At 63.0% G+C, this 14,521-nt stretch overlaps 2 protein-coding genes across 7 annotated transcripts in view; one reads left to right on the forward strand and one right to left on the reverse strand.

Annotated features, from left to right (window-relative positions):
• The window catches only part of ZNF142 (zinc finger protein 142), a 20,974-nt gene extending 20,504 nt beyond the window's left edge, over nt 1-470 (reverse strand). The window contains exon 1 of the mRNA XM_054044690.1: nt 393-470. The gene's annotated coding sequence lies outside the window, so the exon portion shown is untranslated. The remainder of the gene's footprint in view (nt 1-392) is intronic.
• Nucleotides 471-577: 107 nt separating this feature from the next.
• On the forward strand, nt 578-11,674 carry LOC128845739 (mitochondrial chaperone BCS1). Of its 6 annotated transcripts, none has more exons than XM_054044695.1 (8): nt 578-639; nt 6,340-6,726; nt 7,257-7,396; nt 7,509-7,703; nt 8,510-8,573; nt 9,347-9,516; nt 10,102-10,219; nt 11,236-11,674. In XM_054044695.1, exons 2-8 carry the CDS (start codon nt 6,407-6,409, stop codon nt 11,486-11,488), a joined length of 1,260 nt encoding a protein of 419 aa, XP_053900670.1. In that variant the 5' UTR covers nt 578-639; nt 6,340-6,406; the 3' UTR covers nt 11,489-11,674. The 6 variants fall into 6 exon arrangements, with proteins under 6 accessions (XP_053900670.1, XP_053900669.1, XP_053900668.1 ...); XM_054044694.1 differs by having other exon boundaries at nt 589-639; nt 6,337-6,726; XM_054044693.1 differs by lacking the exon at nt 578-639 and adding an exon at nt 4,027-5,033.
• The last annotated feature ends 2,847 nt before the right edge of the window (nt 11,675-14,521 follow it).

Raw genomic sequence — 14,521 nt, forward strand, 5'->3', positions numbered from 1 at the left:
TGGGAACCCCTCCCCCTCCCCCTCCCCCTCCCCAGAGAATCGTCCCCGGAACCCCCCCCCCGGAACCCCTCCTCCTCCTCCCTGGGGAACCCCTCCCCCTCCTCCTCCCCCTCCCCAGAGAATCGTCCCCGGAACCCCCCCCCCCGGAACCCCTCCTCCTCCTCCCTGGGGAACCCCTCCCTCTCCTCCTCCCCCTCCTCCTCCCCCTCCCCCAGAGAACCGACCCCCTCCCTGGGGGAACCCGAACCCTCCCCTTGCCCCCCCCCCGGGACCCTCCCATTCTCCCTTCTGTGGGGAACTCCTCCTCCCCCCCCTCTCTGGGCCCCCGGCCGCGCAGGCCGGGCCCGGCCCCTCCCCGCTCGCGGGGCTGCAGCGCCCCGGCCCCCCCTCACCTGAGGGGCTCGGCTCGCGCTGCCCCCGGAGCGGCCCATCTCTATGGTGCCTCCGGCCGGGAGCGGCCCCCTTTGTGCTGCGGCCCCATCCGGCCCTTCTCTCCCGCGGCCCCCGCACTCTATGGTGCCGGGGAGGGGGAGCCGGGCCGGAGCAGGAACCATAGAGACGAGGGCTGGGGAGCGGGGTCCCTCGGCGGACCGGAACCGTAGAGAGGGCGGCTGGAGGGACAGAGCGGCGCTGCCTGCGGTAAGGGCGGGGGAGAGGGGACGGGACCTGGTCCCGGCCGCGTCCGGGAGGGGGGGCTATTGGGGGCTGGCCCCATGGGGGTGGAAGGGAATAGGGGCTGCTAGGGGGGAGGGGGAGCTGCTGGGGGCCGGCCCCATGGGGGGGGAGGGAATAGGGGCTGCTAGGGGGGAGGGGGAGCTGCTGGGGGCTGGCCCCATGGGGGGGAGGGAATAGGGGCTGCTAGGGGGGAGGGGGAGCTGCTGGGGTCTGGCCCCGTGGGGGTGGAAGGGAATAGGGGCTGCTAGGGGGGAGGGGGAGCTGCTGGGGGCTGGCCCCATGGGGGTTGAAGGGAATAGGGGCTGCTAGGGGGAGGGGGAGCTGCTGGGGCCGGCCCCGTGGGGGTGGAAGGGAATAGGGGCTGCTAGGGGGGAGGGGGAGCTGCTGGGGGCTGGCCCCATGGGGGGGAGGGAATAGGGGCTGCTAGGGGGGAGGGGGGGCTATTGGGGCTGGCCCCATGGGGGTGGAAGGGAATAGGGGCTGCTAGGGGGGAGGGGGAACTGCTGGGGGCCGGCCCCGTGGGGGTGGGAGGGAATAGGGGCTGCTAGGGGGGAGGGGGGGCTATTGGGGGCTGGCCCCGTGGGGGTGGAAGGGAATAGGGGCTGCTAGGGGGGAGGGGGAACTGCTGGGGGCTGGCCCCATGGGGGTGGAAGGGAATAGGGGCTGCTAGGGGGGAGGGGGAACTGCTGGGGGCTGGCCCCATGGGGGTGGAAGGGAATAGGGGCTGTTAGGGGGGAGGGGGAACTGCTGGGGACTGGCCCCATGGGAGTGGAAGGGAATAGGGGCTGCTAGGGGGGAGGGGAACTGCTGGGGACTGGCCCCATGGGGGTGGAAGGGAATAGGGGCTGTTAGGGGGGAGGGGGAACTGCTGGGGACCGGCCCCATGGGGGTGGAAGGGAATAGGGGCTGTTAGGGGGGAGGGGGAGCTGCTGGGGGCCGGCCCCATGGGGGGGAGGGAATAGGGGCTGTTAGGGGGGAGGGGGAGCTGCTGGGGGCCGGCCCCATGGGGGTGGAAGGGAATAGGGGCTGCTAGGGGGGAGGGGGAGCTGCTGGGGGCCGGCCCCATGGAGTGGAAGGGAATAGGGCTGTTAGGGGGGAGGGGGAACTGCTGGGGGCCGGCCCCATGGGAGTGGAAGGGAATAGGGGCTGTTAGGGGGGAGGGGGAACTGCTGGGGGCCGGCCCCATGGGGGTGGAAGGGAATAGGGGCTGCTAGGGGGGAGGGGGAGCTGCTGGGGGCCGGCCCCATGGGGGTGGAAGGGAATAGGGGCTGCTAGGGGGGAGGGGGAGCTGCTGGGGGCCGGCCCCATGGGGGTGGAAGGGAATAGGGGCTGCTAGGGGAGAGGGGGAGCTGCTGGGGGCCGGCCCCATGGGGGTGGAAGGAATAGGGGCTGCTAGGGGAGAGGGGGAGCTGCTGGGGGCCGGCCCCATGGGAGTGGAAGGGAATAGGGGCTGCTAGGGGGGAGGGGGAGCTGCTGGGGGCCGGCCCCGTGGGGGTGGGAGGGAATAGGGGCTGCTAGGGGGGAGGGGGAGCTGCTGGGGGCCGGCCCCGTGGGGGTGGAAGGGAATAGGGGCTGCTAGGGGGGAGGGGGAGCTGCTGGGGGCCGGCCCGTGGGGGTGGAAGGGAATAGGGGCTGCTAGGGGGGAGGGGGAGCTGCTGGGGGCCGGCCCCGTGGGGGTGGAAGGGAATAGGGGCTGTTAGGGGAGAGGGGGAGCTGCTGGGGGCCGGCCCCGTGGGGGTGGAAGGGAATAGGGGCTGTTAGGGGAGAGGGGGAGCTGCTGGGGACCGGCCCCGTGGGGGTGGAAGGGAATAGGGGCTGCTAGGGGGGAGGGGGAGCTGCTGGGGACCGGCCCCGTGGGGGTGGAAGGGAATAGGGGCTGCTAGGGGGGAGGGGGAGCTGCTGGGGGCCGGCCCCGTGGGGGTGGAAGGGAATAGGGGCTGTTAGGGGGGAGGGGGAACTGCTGGGGGCCGGCCCCGTGGGGGTGGAAGGGAATAGGGGCTGTTAGGGGGGAGGGGGAACTGCTGGGGGCCGGCCCCGTGGGGGTGGGAGGGAATAGGGGCTGCTAGGGGGGAGGGGGAGCTGCTGGGGGCCGGCCCCGTGGGGGTGGAAGGGAATAGGGGCTGCTAGGGGGGAGGGGGAGCTGCTGGGGGCCGGCCCCGTGGGGGTGGAAGGGAATAGGGGCTGCTAGGGGGGAGGGGGAGCTGCTGGGGACCGGCCCCGTGGGGGTGGAAGGGAATAGGGGCTGCTAGGGGGGAGGGGGAGCTGCTGGGGGCCGGCCCCGTGGGAGTGGAAGGGAATAGGGGCTGCTAGGGGGGAGGGGGAGCTGCTGGGGGCCGGCCCCGTGGGGGTGGAAGGGAATAGGGGCTGCTAGGGGGGAGGGGGAACTGCTGGGGGCCGGCCCCGTGGGGGTGGGAGGGAATAGGGGCTGCTAGGGGGGAGGGGGAGCTGCTGGGGGCCGGCCCCGTGGGGGTGGAAGGGAATAGGGGCTGCTAGGGGGGAGGGGGAGCTGCTGGGGGCCGGCCCCGTGGGGGTGGAAGGGAATAGGGGCTGCTAGGGGGGAGGGGGAGCTGCTGGGGGCCGGCCCCGTGGGGGTGGGAGGGAATAGGGGCTGCTAGGGGGGAGGGGGAGCTGCTGGGGGCCGGCCCCGTGGGGGTGGGAGGGAATAGGGGCTGCTAGGGGAGAGGGGGAGCTGCTGGGGGCCGGCCCCGTGGGGGTGGAAGGGAATAGGGGCTGCTAGGGGGGAGGGGGAGCTGCTGGGGGCCGGCCCCGTGGGGGTGGAAGGGAATAGGGGCTGCTAGGGGGGAGGGGGAGCTGCTGGGGGCCGGCCCCGTGGGGGTGGAAGGGAATAGGGGCTGCTAGGGGAGAGGGGGAGCTGCTGGGGGCCGGCCCCATGGGGGTGGAAGGGAATAGGGGCTGCTAGGGGGGAGGGGGAGCTGCTGGGGGCCGGCCCCATGGGGGTGGAAGGGAATAGGGGCTGCTAGGGGGGAGGGGGAGCTGCTGGGGGCCGGCCCCATGGGGGTGGAAGGGAATAGGGGCTGCTAGGGGAGAGGGGGAGCTGCTGGGGGCTGGCCCCATGGGGGTGGAAGGGAATAGGGGCTGCTAGGGGAGAGGGGGAGCTGCTGGGGGCTGGCCCCATGGGGGTGGAAGGGAATAGGGGCTGCTAGGGGAGAGGGGGAGCTGCTGGGGGCTGGCCCCATGAGGTCACACCCCTTATAGGGTGAGTGGGGATCAGACCTCATGGGCTGGGAGAACTGGTCTGGGGGATTCAGGCTGCCTTACAGTGGTGGGGGGGGTCAGGGGAATCAGATCCTATTACAGTGGGGAAGGCTCAGAAGGGGGTCAGACTCCATGAAAGGGGAACTCGAGAGGAGGGTTCTGGCTCCTTTACGGGAGGGGCAGACCCCATGAAAGGAGGAGGTGTGGCGGGATCGGGGCCTCTGTCCAGCAGGGTCAGGCTCCCTCAGCATGGCCCTTGTAATGTTGCCTGTTGCAGCTGGCGCACCAAGCCAACCATCTCCCTACCCGCTGAGAGCTGCGGCCATGTGTTGGCTGGTTACAGGCTGGGGTCAGGACTCCTGGGTTCTTTCCCTGGCTGTGCAGGGAGTCAGCCTGTTGAGCAGGTGGAGACCCACGACTTCTGGATTCTGTTCCTGACTCTGCCATAACCTCCTGCTCCCCTCTGAGCTGCAGCTTCCCCAGCTCTGCAAAGGGGGCGGTCATGCTCCCCCCACCCCTGTCCCAGGGCCACGTGAGGCTTAAGTCACTGATGCATGTAAAGGGCATCAATCTGAAAAATGCTGGATCTCCTCATTGGTGGGAAGGTGCAGCCCAAGGAGAGAGCAGGTCCCTGCGATACAATCAACTTATTTATACGGCACTTTTTGTACAACATGTGTGGCAAACTACTCGACGGGCTCCCTCAGTAACAGGGCAAGAGAACATCAGGGAGGTAGAGGTTGGGACAGGACTTGAGGATTAAACCTAACTGCCACCCAAATTCTGCATCCTGTCGATGCCCCTGTTACTAACGATCCCTCGCTTTTAGAGAGCCGTTGCATCGGTGGATCTCACAGCGCCTTGCAGACAAGGCCAGTATCATCACCTGTGTTTTACAGACGGGGAGATGGAAGGGAAGGGACTTGCCCTAAATCAAGCCAAGAATAGAACCCCCTCCAGTCCTCTGTCCACTACCCCACGCTGTCTTACAAGGGAACCATTTCCACTGCTTGATCCAGGACGGCTCTGTGGCTTTGGACCTTCCACTGCCATCACAGACGGGGGAGGCTGCTTCTGTCTCCGTCGCCTCCAGGCCCCCAGCTGCCCGGGACATGCCTTCGGGATGCAACCGGAGGTGCATGGTGACTAGTTGCAGCAATAAATCCTCAGTAATTGCAACAGGCTTTTCCCACAGCTTACAGCCCAGAGGTTTTTAATGATAGAGCCTCAGGTTTGACTTTTCACCTGAGACAGCCGAGATTGGTTTTACACTCTTGTACCCCCAGACTCCTCCTGTGGCCTATCGTGGTGTTCCACCACTCTCCACCCTTCCCCAAGAACTCCTTGTCCCCACTCCGGAGAGCCTTGTCCTGGCTGCATCCTCCCAGATGACTGTAGCACTCTAGGGGCTGCTTCTCTTCCTGCAGCACAAAAAGTTATGGGGCCCCCGACCCGTTGAGGACTATGGCCAGGAGTCAAGGTGCTGCGTTCCCTGCTGGCCGCTGCTCCATGGTGAAGGCTGCAATCTGCTCTGGGTCTGCATCTCAAGGGTGGTGATGCTCTTTAAGGGCCCAGCACTATTTACTAAGCAGGCGAATCTGGGCAGGGAGCAGCTGGTTCCCCTGTACAGGGCAGCAGGATGCTGGGGAGGGGAATGCTCTGGGAAAGGGGGACTGGAGAGTGCTGAAGGTGAGTAGGGTCCAGCAGGGAACCCCGAGTTTTCAGAGAAAAGGCTCAGAGCGGGGAGGCCTCCAGCAGGACTAGGAACATGGACTTGATCGGGGGCAGAGAACTCATTTTAACTATTTTGTTACATTAAGAAATCCAGCCCTGGGAGGGGGGTTGCTGAACTTGCAGAAAGTTTGCTTTGGTAATGTAATGGAGAAAGCCCTAACAGGTGGGGAAACTGAGGCGGGGCTGCTGCAGCAGGACCTTAGGCCCCGAGGGGGCACTCAGGAGGCAGCCGGCCTGATGCCAGTGGTGCTTGGGCTCCCATATGGGCACCAGTGCTGCTTCAGTTTGAGAGTTGTGCCCAAAGCAAGCCGGGATCCTCTCTGTCAGGGTGGTGTCACAAAGGAAGAGGGATGAATTCTGGGTCTAATTGTGCTTGGTGGGCTGAGACGTACATTCGGGACTGTAACATCTCCCCCATGTTGAGGGTCTGTTGCTACAGGCAGGTGTTGCTGTACCGTTACCCGTGGTTCAGGTTTGGAAGGGTTTTCTCCGCATCCGTAAGGGCTACAAACTAGCTTTGCGTTTTAAAGAAAGCTCAGATGGTGACGAATCTGAACGTGCCACATGGACGGGGCCTTGTAAAGACGTAATCTGGGCCAGATCCGCCTGTGGGTCGTATGATTGACACCTCGGCCCTATAGCTATGTCGCCCCCTTGTGCTAAGCTTTGGCATCGGCAGCCCATGGCTCAGTCTTTCCCTTTTTGTTTTAGCAGCAGGTTTGTTTCTGGCTGGCAGAGACGATGCCATTGAAAGGAGCCGCGTGACTCCCCCGGCCCCACCATGCCCTTTTCTGACTTTGTCTTAGCACTGAAGGACAATCCCTACTTCGGGGCTGGCTTTGGCCTGGTAGGGGTGGGCACGGCTCTGGCTTTGGCCCGGAAGGGGGCCCAGTTTGGGGCGGTTGCTTTTCGCCGACACTACATGATCACCTTGGAGGTGCCCAGCAAGGACAAGAGCTACCAGTGGCTGCTGAGTTGGATCTCGCACTATGCCAAGCACACTCAGCACCTGAGCGTGGAGACCTCGTACCTGCAACATGAGAGCGGGCGCATCAGCACCAAGTTCGACTTTATCCCCAGCCCTGGGAACCACTTCATCTGGTAAGGGGGCAGAGCGGGGGAGGAACGGGCCGGGAACTGACCAGCTGCCTGCCGGAACCGAGGGCTTCGTGTGAAGAGAAATTCTTGAAGAGCCTAGGGGCCTGATCCGAAGCCCGTTGAAGTCAGTGAAAGGGTCCCATTGATTTGGGTCAGCGCACAGGGCTGCTTAGTCTGGAAAGGAGACGAGTATGGGAGATGCAGCTGTTGTAGAATAGCTTGCTGAGCTCGTCTCTAGTACCTCTGGCACTGGCTTCGTTCGGCCCAGGGACTGGGGTCGAGAATGCCCCTCAGATGCTACTCGGTGCAGTTCTAACGCCGCACATCCGAAACGGAAACGGATCTGTTTCTGTTCGGGGTGCAGAACCCACCTGTGGAACTCACGCAGCAGAGTGGGATTGTAAAAGTGCAAAAGAGTTAGTGCAGGTGGACACTTAAAACGCTGCGTCGGCGTCGTGCTTAAGTGAAGATGTTCCTAAGCCTCATCTCGCGTCGTCCCCCGGCTCAGCCTCCCTCTCTCCTCCTGCTCCCAGGTATCAGAGGAAGTGGATCCGCATCGAGCGGAACCGAGAGAAGCAAATGATCGACCTGCACACGGGGACCCCCTGGGAGTCAGTGACGTTCACAGCCCTGGGCACCAAGCGGGAGATCTTCTTCAGCATCCTCCAGGAAGGTATGGCTGTTCGGCAGGGCCCTGCCGCGGCAGATATAAAAGCCAGGCCGTTGCCTGGTGTCTTCTGGGAGATTCCCTTTCACTGCCAGCCCCTGTCTCTGTCTCTCTCTAGCCAGGGAACTGGCTCTGAGGCAGCAGGAGGGGAAGACAGTCATGTACACGGCCATGGGTGCCGAATGGCGGCCGTTTGGCTTCCCGCGCCGCCGTCGGCCGCTCGCCTCCGTGGTGCTGGAGAAGGGGATCTCGGAGAAGATCGTGCAGGACGTAAAGGAGTTCATCGAGAACCCCAAGTGGTACAGTGAGAGAGGCAAGGCTCCCTCCCGGGCTGATGGCTCTGCCCTTCCTCTGGGGTCAAAGGGAGGGGCAAATAATGCTACCTTGAGCCAGGATGATGCGGGCAGGTGCTGTGCGGCTACCCCTGGCTCCTCACAAGCCTGCCACACCTCTCCCAGCGCACCTGGATCCAGACCTGCAGCCCCTTAGCTAGTCCAGGCCAGCCTAGCCCCGCAGGTACGCCCCATTATTCCACCCCTGACCCCTGGGTTTCTGTGCACGAAAAAGGTGTCCTGTACAATCCTTGCAGCTGCCCGTGGGGCACCGGCGTCCTGCTGCAGCGTCCACAACCGGAAATGGGAGAGTTTCTGCACTGGGTCGGCGGCGCCTCCTTCCTGCGCTCAGCGGGCCCGATTCACCAACTGGAGCGTTGCCTTGGTGATCCAGGCCCAGCGCATTAGGCAGCCTTGCCGGGGGACTTCAGAGCCTGGGGGGCTCTTGCTGCATGAGGCTGTGTTCTGTGCCTGGCGTCTGCCTCTCCCTGGCACTGTAGGAAGCAAGCAGGTTACCCCTCCACCCTGTAGCTTCCCCGCTGCCGGGCCAGCTTGGTTCAGCTCCAGTCCCCGGCCGAACCAGAGCCGACGGCAGCGCTGCCGTGGGAAAGCAGGCGGGGCACGAACGACGTGGTAGAGTGACGCCAGCAAGAGCCCAGCTCAGGGGGCTTTCAGTGACGCTGGGACTCGGGGGTGTGATCGGTAGTTAGGTTCTGTCCTTTAGGGCTCTGTGGCAGGCTGGGTGTGGGGCGCACTGCCGGCTTCTGATGGGTCCCTCTCTTCCTAGGAATCCCGTACAGGAGGGGCTATTTGCTTTACGGGCCCCCGGGCTGTGGGAAAAGCAGCTTCATGTGAGTATTGTGCGCAGGGCAGTGCCAGCGTTCCCCCGTCTCCTGGAGTTCTAGGTCCCCTTCGGCCCCATGGAGGGAGGACTAAGGAGACTGTCTCTTCGCTGAGGAGGAGGGTTCGGTTAGCAAGGCAGAAATGTGTGGCAGAGAAGGAAGCCAAAGGACTGTGTCCGGAGGTGCTGCTAGCCTGCTGGTGGCCCGAAGCAGGAATATTGTTGGGGCCCCCCCTTGCCCCTCACCCGCCCCCTGAAATACTAATTGCTTTATTTCCACACGCCAAAACCCTCCCAGCCCCGCACGCGCTAATTCACGGGTTAAGCAGGCCACTCCCATAAGATGAATGGTGCTTTGGGGGTAACACTAAATCGGACCCCCTTGACCAGTGGATGAGCGACGGCACGAGGGGCCAGGCGGGGGAGAGTCAGGCGCCAGGTGTTTCTGCCGGAGGTACTTAGGGGCCCCATTACTGAGTACCATGCAGTCCTTACTGCATATATCCTCCCACCCCCCCGGGACGCAGGGCGGGGCTTGCATGTGGGAGGCTGGGGTGTAGAGAGATGGTGACTTGCCGGAGGTCACACGGGAGATCCGTGTCCCAGCTGGGAATGGAACCTGGGTCTCGAATCCCAGGCCAGTACCCAACCCCCTGGCCCATCCCTGCCCTCTGGTGGGTTTGATATAGGTGCCCCCTGCCCTGCGGGACTGGGGAGGGAGCGATTTCCCCCGGGGGTTCCCCTGCGGCTTGGTGCTTTACTCCTGCCCTGTGTCCCTCCCAGCACGGCCCTGGCCGGGGAGCTGGAGTACGGCATCTGCCTGCTGAGCCTGAGCGACCGCAGCCTCTCCGATGACCGCCTCAACCACCTCCTCAGCGTGGCGCCGCAGCAGAGCATCATCCTCCTGGAGGACGTGGACGCGGCCTTCGTCAGCCGGGACCTCGCTGTGGAGAGTTAGTCCCGGCCCTTCCCCCTCCCGGGGGCCTGCTCCCACCCCTGGGAAATCGGTGCAGGCCTCGCCCTTGTCTTCAGCACCTGGGTGCCATGTGGAGACGCCTCTCCTCCTCCCGAGGTTCCAGCCCGGCTCGGCAGCGAGCAGAATGATGGAGGCTGGAGGAGCTGTTCTGAGGTGGCTTTTGTCTCACCTGCTGGGCCGGGAGTCCCTGATTCCCAGGGAGCAGGCAGCACGCCCTGCCTGGCTGTATATTCCCCTTTAGGGTGCCCACGCTGGCTCCCCTGCACTGTGCGTGGGGTGGGGTGGGGTGGGCAGTTGGCCGTGGCTGTGCTGCGGGCAGAGTATCCCTGGAAACATGCCAGTAGCTGGGTTTATAGTGAGGCGGCGCCGGGGGAGCGCAGGATGCAGAGTGGCCGGGTTACTTGGCCGGGGACCAGCCGTCTCGGCCCGCGGTGTTGATTGATGGCAGATGGGGCGGCTCCCCGGCGGCTGGTAAGCTGCCAATGCGGCTGTCTGTTGGGCAGAGTTTGGGTGCCCCAGACCTGCCCTGGATCTGAGACATCGGTGCTGTCTTTTCCTCCAGACCCAACTGCCTACCAGGGCATGGGACGGCTGACCTTCAGTGGCCTCCTCAACGCGCTGGATGGCGTCGCCTCCACGGAGGCCAGGATCGTCTTCATGACCACCAACCATGTGGACAGGTCAGAGCCCTCTCCTGTGGGAGAGGGGCCTCAGGGCAGGAAACCCCCCTTGCTTGGGAGCTAGGGAACAATAACACTAGAGAACCCCCCTTGCTTGGGCGCTAGGGAACAATAACACTAGAGAACCCCCCTTGCTTGGGCGCTAGGGAACAATGACACTAGAGATGAGATCGGACCAACCGGCTCCCACCTCCGTTCCTCACTGCTCAGGGCAGGACCATTCCCTGAAGTGTGCGTTTCAGGGGTTGCTCTTGTCTAGTTGGATTAGCCAAAGAACCGGGCTCCTCTCCCCACGTACCCCTTTTCCTAACGCTGCCATTCCACAGTCTCGGTGATCTTCCAAGATCTTCCACCTGCGTCTCCCCTCGCTCCGTCTCCTCCCGTCCCTTTTGGAGATGCCCCCCAGAGACCCTTCCTCCCCCTCCTTGGTGTTTCCACTGCAGAGCTCTGACAGCTGCTGTCTCGCTGCAGCTCCTTTCACAGCAGAAAGCCTGTCACAGGTGTGTGGGTGGGCGTATCCGAGTGGACTACCTGCCCAGGAGATTGGGTGCCCCAGGAGAAGCCTGATCTTTTCAGGACGCTGGGGGTTTGCTGATCTCTTTTGTATGGTTCTTCCCAGCTTTCGCTGAGTTGCTTTACAGAGACCCCACCAAGCTAGAAGCCCCCTGCAGGATCTTGCCCGGACCTCCTATGTCACAACAGTGCGTGGGGCACGAGGTCTGGGCTGGACTCAACTCCACACCTGTGGCAGTTAAGGGGGATGGTCACGTTGGAGGAAACACAAAGCCGTGTCCGGGGTTTGCGGCGCATCCCCGTTGCGCTTGTGGAAGGTATTGAGGATAAGGGGGCCCACCCGTCTCCCCCTGCCCCTCCCTCAGGATACCAGCGAAGGGAGGTCAGAGAGCAGGGACCGGTCCCTCACATCCAGGAGAGCGGACTCTGACTGCGCAGGCCCTGGGAGCTGAGCTCCACGCTGCTGGCTGACCGCACCTCTGCCTGTCTCGCTGCCTCCACAGGTTGGACCCAGCCCTGGTACGCCCTGGCCGGGTGGATCTGAAGCAGTACGTGGGACCCTGCTCCCGCTGGCAGATTTCCCGCATGTTCCAGCGCTTCTACCCAGACCAGCCGGTGGCTGCCGGGGACAAGTTCGCAGAGCAGGCCCTGCGTGTCTCCGAGCAGATCAGCGCCGCCCAGGTGCAGGGCCACCTCATGCTGTATAAAGCAGACCCAGCCGGGGCCATTGAAAACGTGCAGTCGATTTCCCTGTGAGCGAGGGCGGGTGCTCTCAAAGGGGAGGGGCTTGCAGCGCCATGCCTGGGAGTGACTCATGGAGGACGTGATAACCGTGAGGATGCTGCTTTGTGACAGTCCCAGGGAGCCGATCGCTCTCTGTTTTGCTACCTCAACGAGGCCTTGGGTTTCTATTAAAATATAAAAAGAACTAGGACACCCTGATTCCCACGGCAGCAGTGCACTGTCTGGCGTGATCGCTCCTCCCCAGCCGCAGCTGCTAGCGCGCAGGACCCAGCTGTGCTTGAAAGGCCAGGGCATTCTGAGCCTGCTAATCACATGGCCATAACCCCTCCCCCCAGCTCTCAGCCCACTGTCCCCCGTGGGGGTGAGTGAAGAGATAATAGAGAAGGACGCTCGAGATGATGCCTGGCTCGACTCTGGAGCATAATCTTTGCCAGCTGCTTTTGAATGTTCTCTGTCAATACAGCACAGCGTGAAGTAGGGGGATGGGGCCCTTTCCAAGCCTGTCAAGCACTGTATGGGGCCTTCTGTCTTCCAGGTGCTTTGCAAACTTCATTAACTCGCTCTGTGTCTGCAGGGACTGTTACCGAGTGATCTGTGCTGGGGGAGCTTCCGGGGGCCCCAGCCATGGCCCAGGAGCCTGTCGTGCTACAAACCCAGAGCAAGACGACAGTTCCTGTCCCAGAGCGCTCGCAGGCTACCAGCTAGTCCCTGCCCCAAGGAGCTCCCAGACTAAGCATGTCCGCTGCGCCTAGGAAAGGAGTGCCCTCTGAGTTTCACTGGCGCAGACGCGGGCACTGCATGCGCTCACAAGAAGGGCCCGGTCCAACACCCAAGTTCATGGGATCTTAACATCCCCAGCAGCGGATCAGGCTCCCAGCTAGACTTTTTCTGACTCACGTGAGCTGTCCCTGCTGTGGTATATCTCCATTTTATTGAGGGGGGGAAACTGAGGCACGGGGAAGCTAAGTAGAGGGCTGCTCAAGCCTCGCCCGAGCCCACCTGACCCTGAGTGGGTTCAGTTGTTTTCATACCCAGCCCAAACCTGAGTCAGCAGCACCTGTGCTGGGGACTTCCCACTCGCCCTGTCCGGGATCCGTCTCTGGCACACCTCCTGCCCGTTCCTGCGGCCGCTGCCTTGCTGCACTGAGCGTGCGGCGAAGCGAGAGACGCTGCAACTCCTCCGCATGCAGCAAAGGGAGGTGGCAGTGGCCAGCGGGAGTGGGGCAGGCTGCAGCTGCGCCAGGTAGGAGGAGGCGATCAGAGGCAAACCTGAGAGGAGCGGGTTGTTTTCTGACCCAGCCTGCACCCAGCGCCTGTCTGGGTCGAGTTGAGTTGCGAGGCTATAAGGAGAAGTAACTTGCTCAAAGCCACATGGTCGGTTAGCGTCCGAGCTGGGATTAGAACTACGGTCTTCCTGGCTCCAGGGATTCCTGGCATTGCCCTCTCCAGAGGAGGCCTGCTGCCTGCTGGCGAGAGCCTGCCGGGCAGAACATTTAGGGTCACGAAAGGCCTGAGCGGAAGCCCACTGAAATGTACCTGTGATTTGCAGTGTGTGTGTGCTCCTTGTGCCCTCTGGGTTTGATCTCTGTCTCCCTGTGTAGCTGAGCTGTGTGGGTCTGGCACACACCCTGGGAATGCTTCCCCATAACATACCTGCTGGACCCCTTGTCCGGTGCCCCCTCTCCCCTTGGAGTGGCAGCTGCTGCCGTAAATACCGAGGTCACTTCAGTTTTCACTGGCGCGAAGCTCGCTGGGTGCCTGGAGCAGGAGCTCCCTGTGGAGACGTGGCACTTCAGTGACACCATTGGCCTCATCCTGGAACCACTCCCTGGGCAGCTGGGACACCATCTTCAGGTGCGGTGAGGGGTGGGGCGGGCCAGGCCTGTTGGGGAGCCAGGAAGACCCAGGATAACATGGCTAGTGTCCCCCCACCCCCCACTTCCTGGGCCCTTCCGTTGACCCCACCCGCAGGGACCCTCGCCTGGGGGTCTCAGCTAAGCCCTGCTCAGAAGGGAACAGGGGTCTCAGCTGTGACTGGCTCAGTCACCTGGACCACCTGTCTGAGCTCTCTGCTTTGGTGCAGCTGTTCTTCTTGGACTGCAACACTCCTCTGAGCACAGGAAGACAGGGTGTGTCAGACAAACATTTTGGGGTTCAACCCAGACCAGTGATGGGCTGTCACCGTCTGCCCTGCCCCTCTGGTACCTTCACTGCGAAGCTGCTGTCTCATAGCCCTGCCACCAAGCATGCGGCTCACACCCTGGCTTCCGCCGCCTGGTTTCCTTCTTGCAGAATGACCCCGACGCCCTCCCGGTCCCGAATTTCCCCCAGCCCATCTCCCTGTAGCGCCCAGCCCTTTTCCGGAACACTCACAGAAGTTAAGTCCATTGCTCCTTTAAAAGGTCAATTCATTGCAGCTCGTTAATTTAACTGGGGTTTGCCCCACACGCTTATTTCAGTCATAGCAGTGCCTTGGTTTGCAGTGTATTAAACGAAGAGTCCTAGAGTTGCATGATACCCAGTGAAGACAGGAAGGGGGACAAGCAAAGAAAAGTAGAAATTCCCTTTCTACAACTAAAACTTCAGCAAGTCCCAATCTGCCCGAGCAGGTTTCTCAGTCCCCAGAGACCTCAACTCCCTTGGCCAAAGGACCCAACGTTGTGTGATTTCAAGAGCTCTGGGCCCTGGAATCCCCCAGTGATGGCCAACTACAGGGGTCTCTCCCCTTCCCTTTTATAGCCCAATAAACCTTGGAGGTGTATTGTTTGACCCGTAAGCCCAGCCCACATGTCTCACTTCTGCGGGGGTGGAGACACTACGGGGTCTTCCCGAAGTCCACGGATCCTGCTTCCAGAGGCAGGAAGGCCTCCCGCTGTTCTTCGGGAGTGTCAGCTGGCATTGGGGGAGAACTCCCGGGCATCGCAAGTCAAGAGGAAGAGCTGGGGCGGCGTCACTCGGTGCAGGAGAGGAAGGGTGCCCAGCGCTCAGGGCACCAGCCTGGCACTCAGGAGAGCGGGTACAATTCCCTGTTCTGACAGACTCAGT

This window comes from Malaclemys terrapin, chromosome 11 (genome assembly GCF_027887155.1).
Source record: "Malaclemys terrapin pileata isolate rMalTer1 chromosome 11, rMalTer1.hap1, whole genome shotgun sequence".
Classification (NCBI taxonomy): domain Eukaryota; kingdom Metazoa; phylum Chordata; order Testudines; family Emydidae; genus Malaclemys; species Malaclemys terrapin.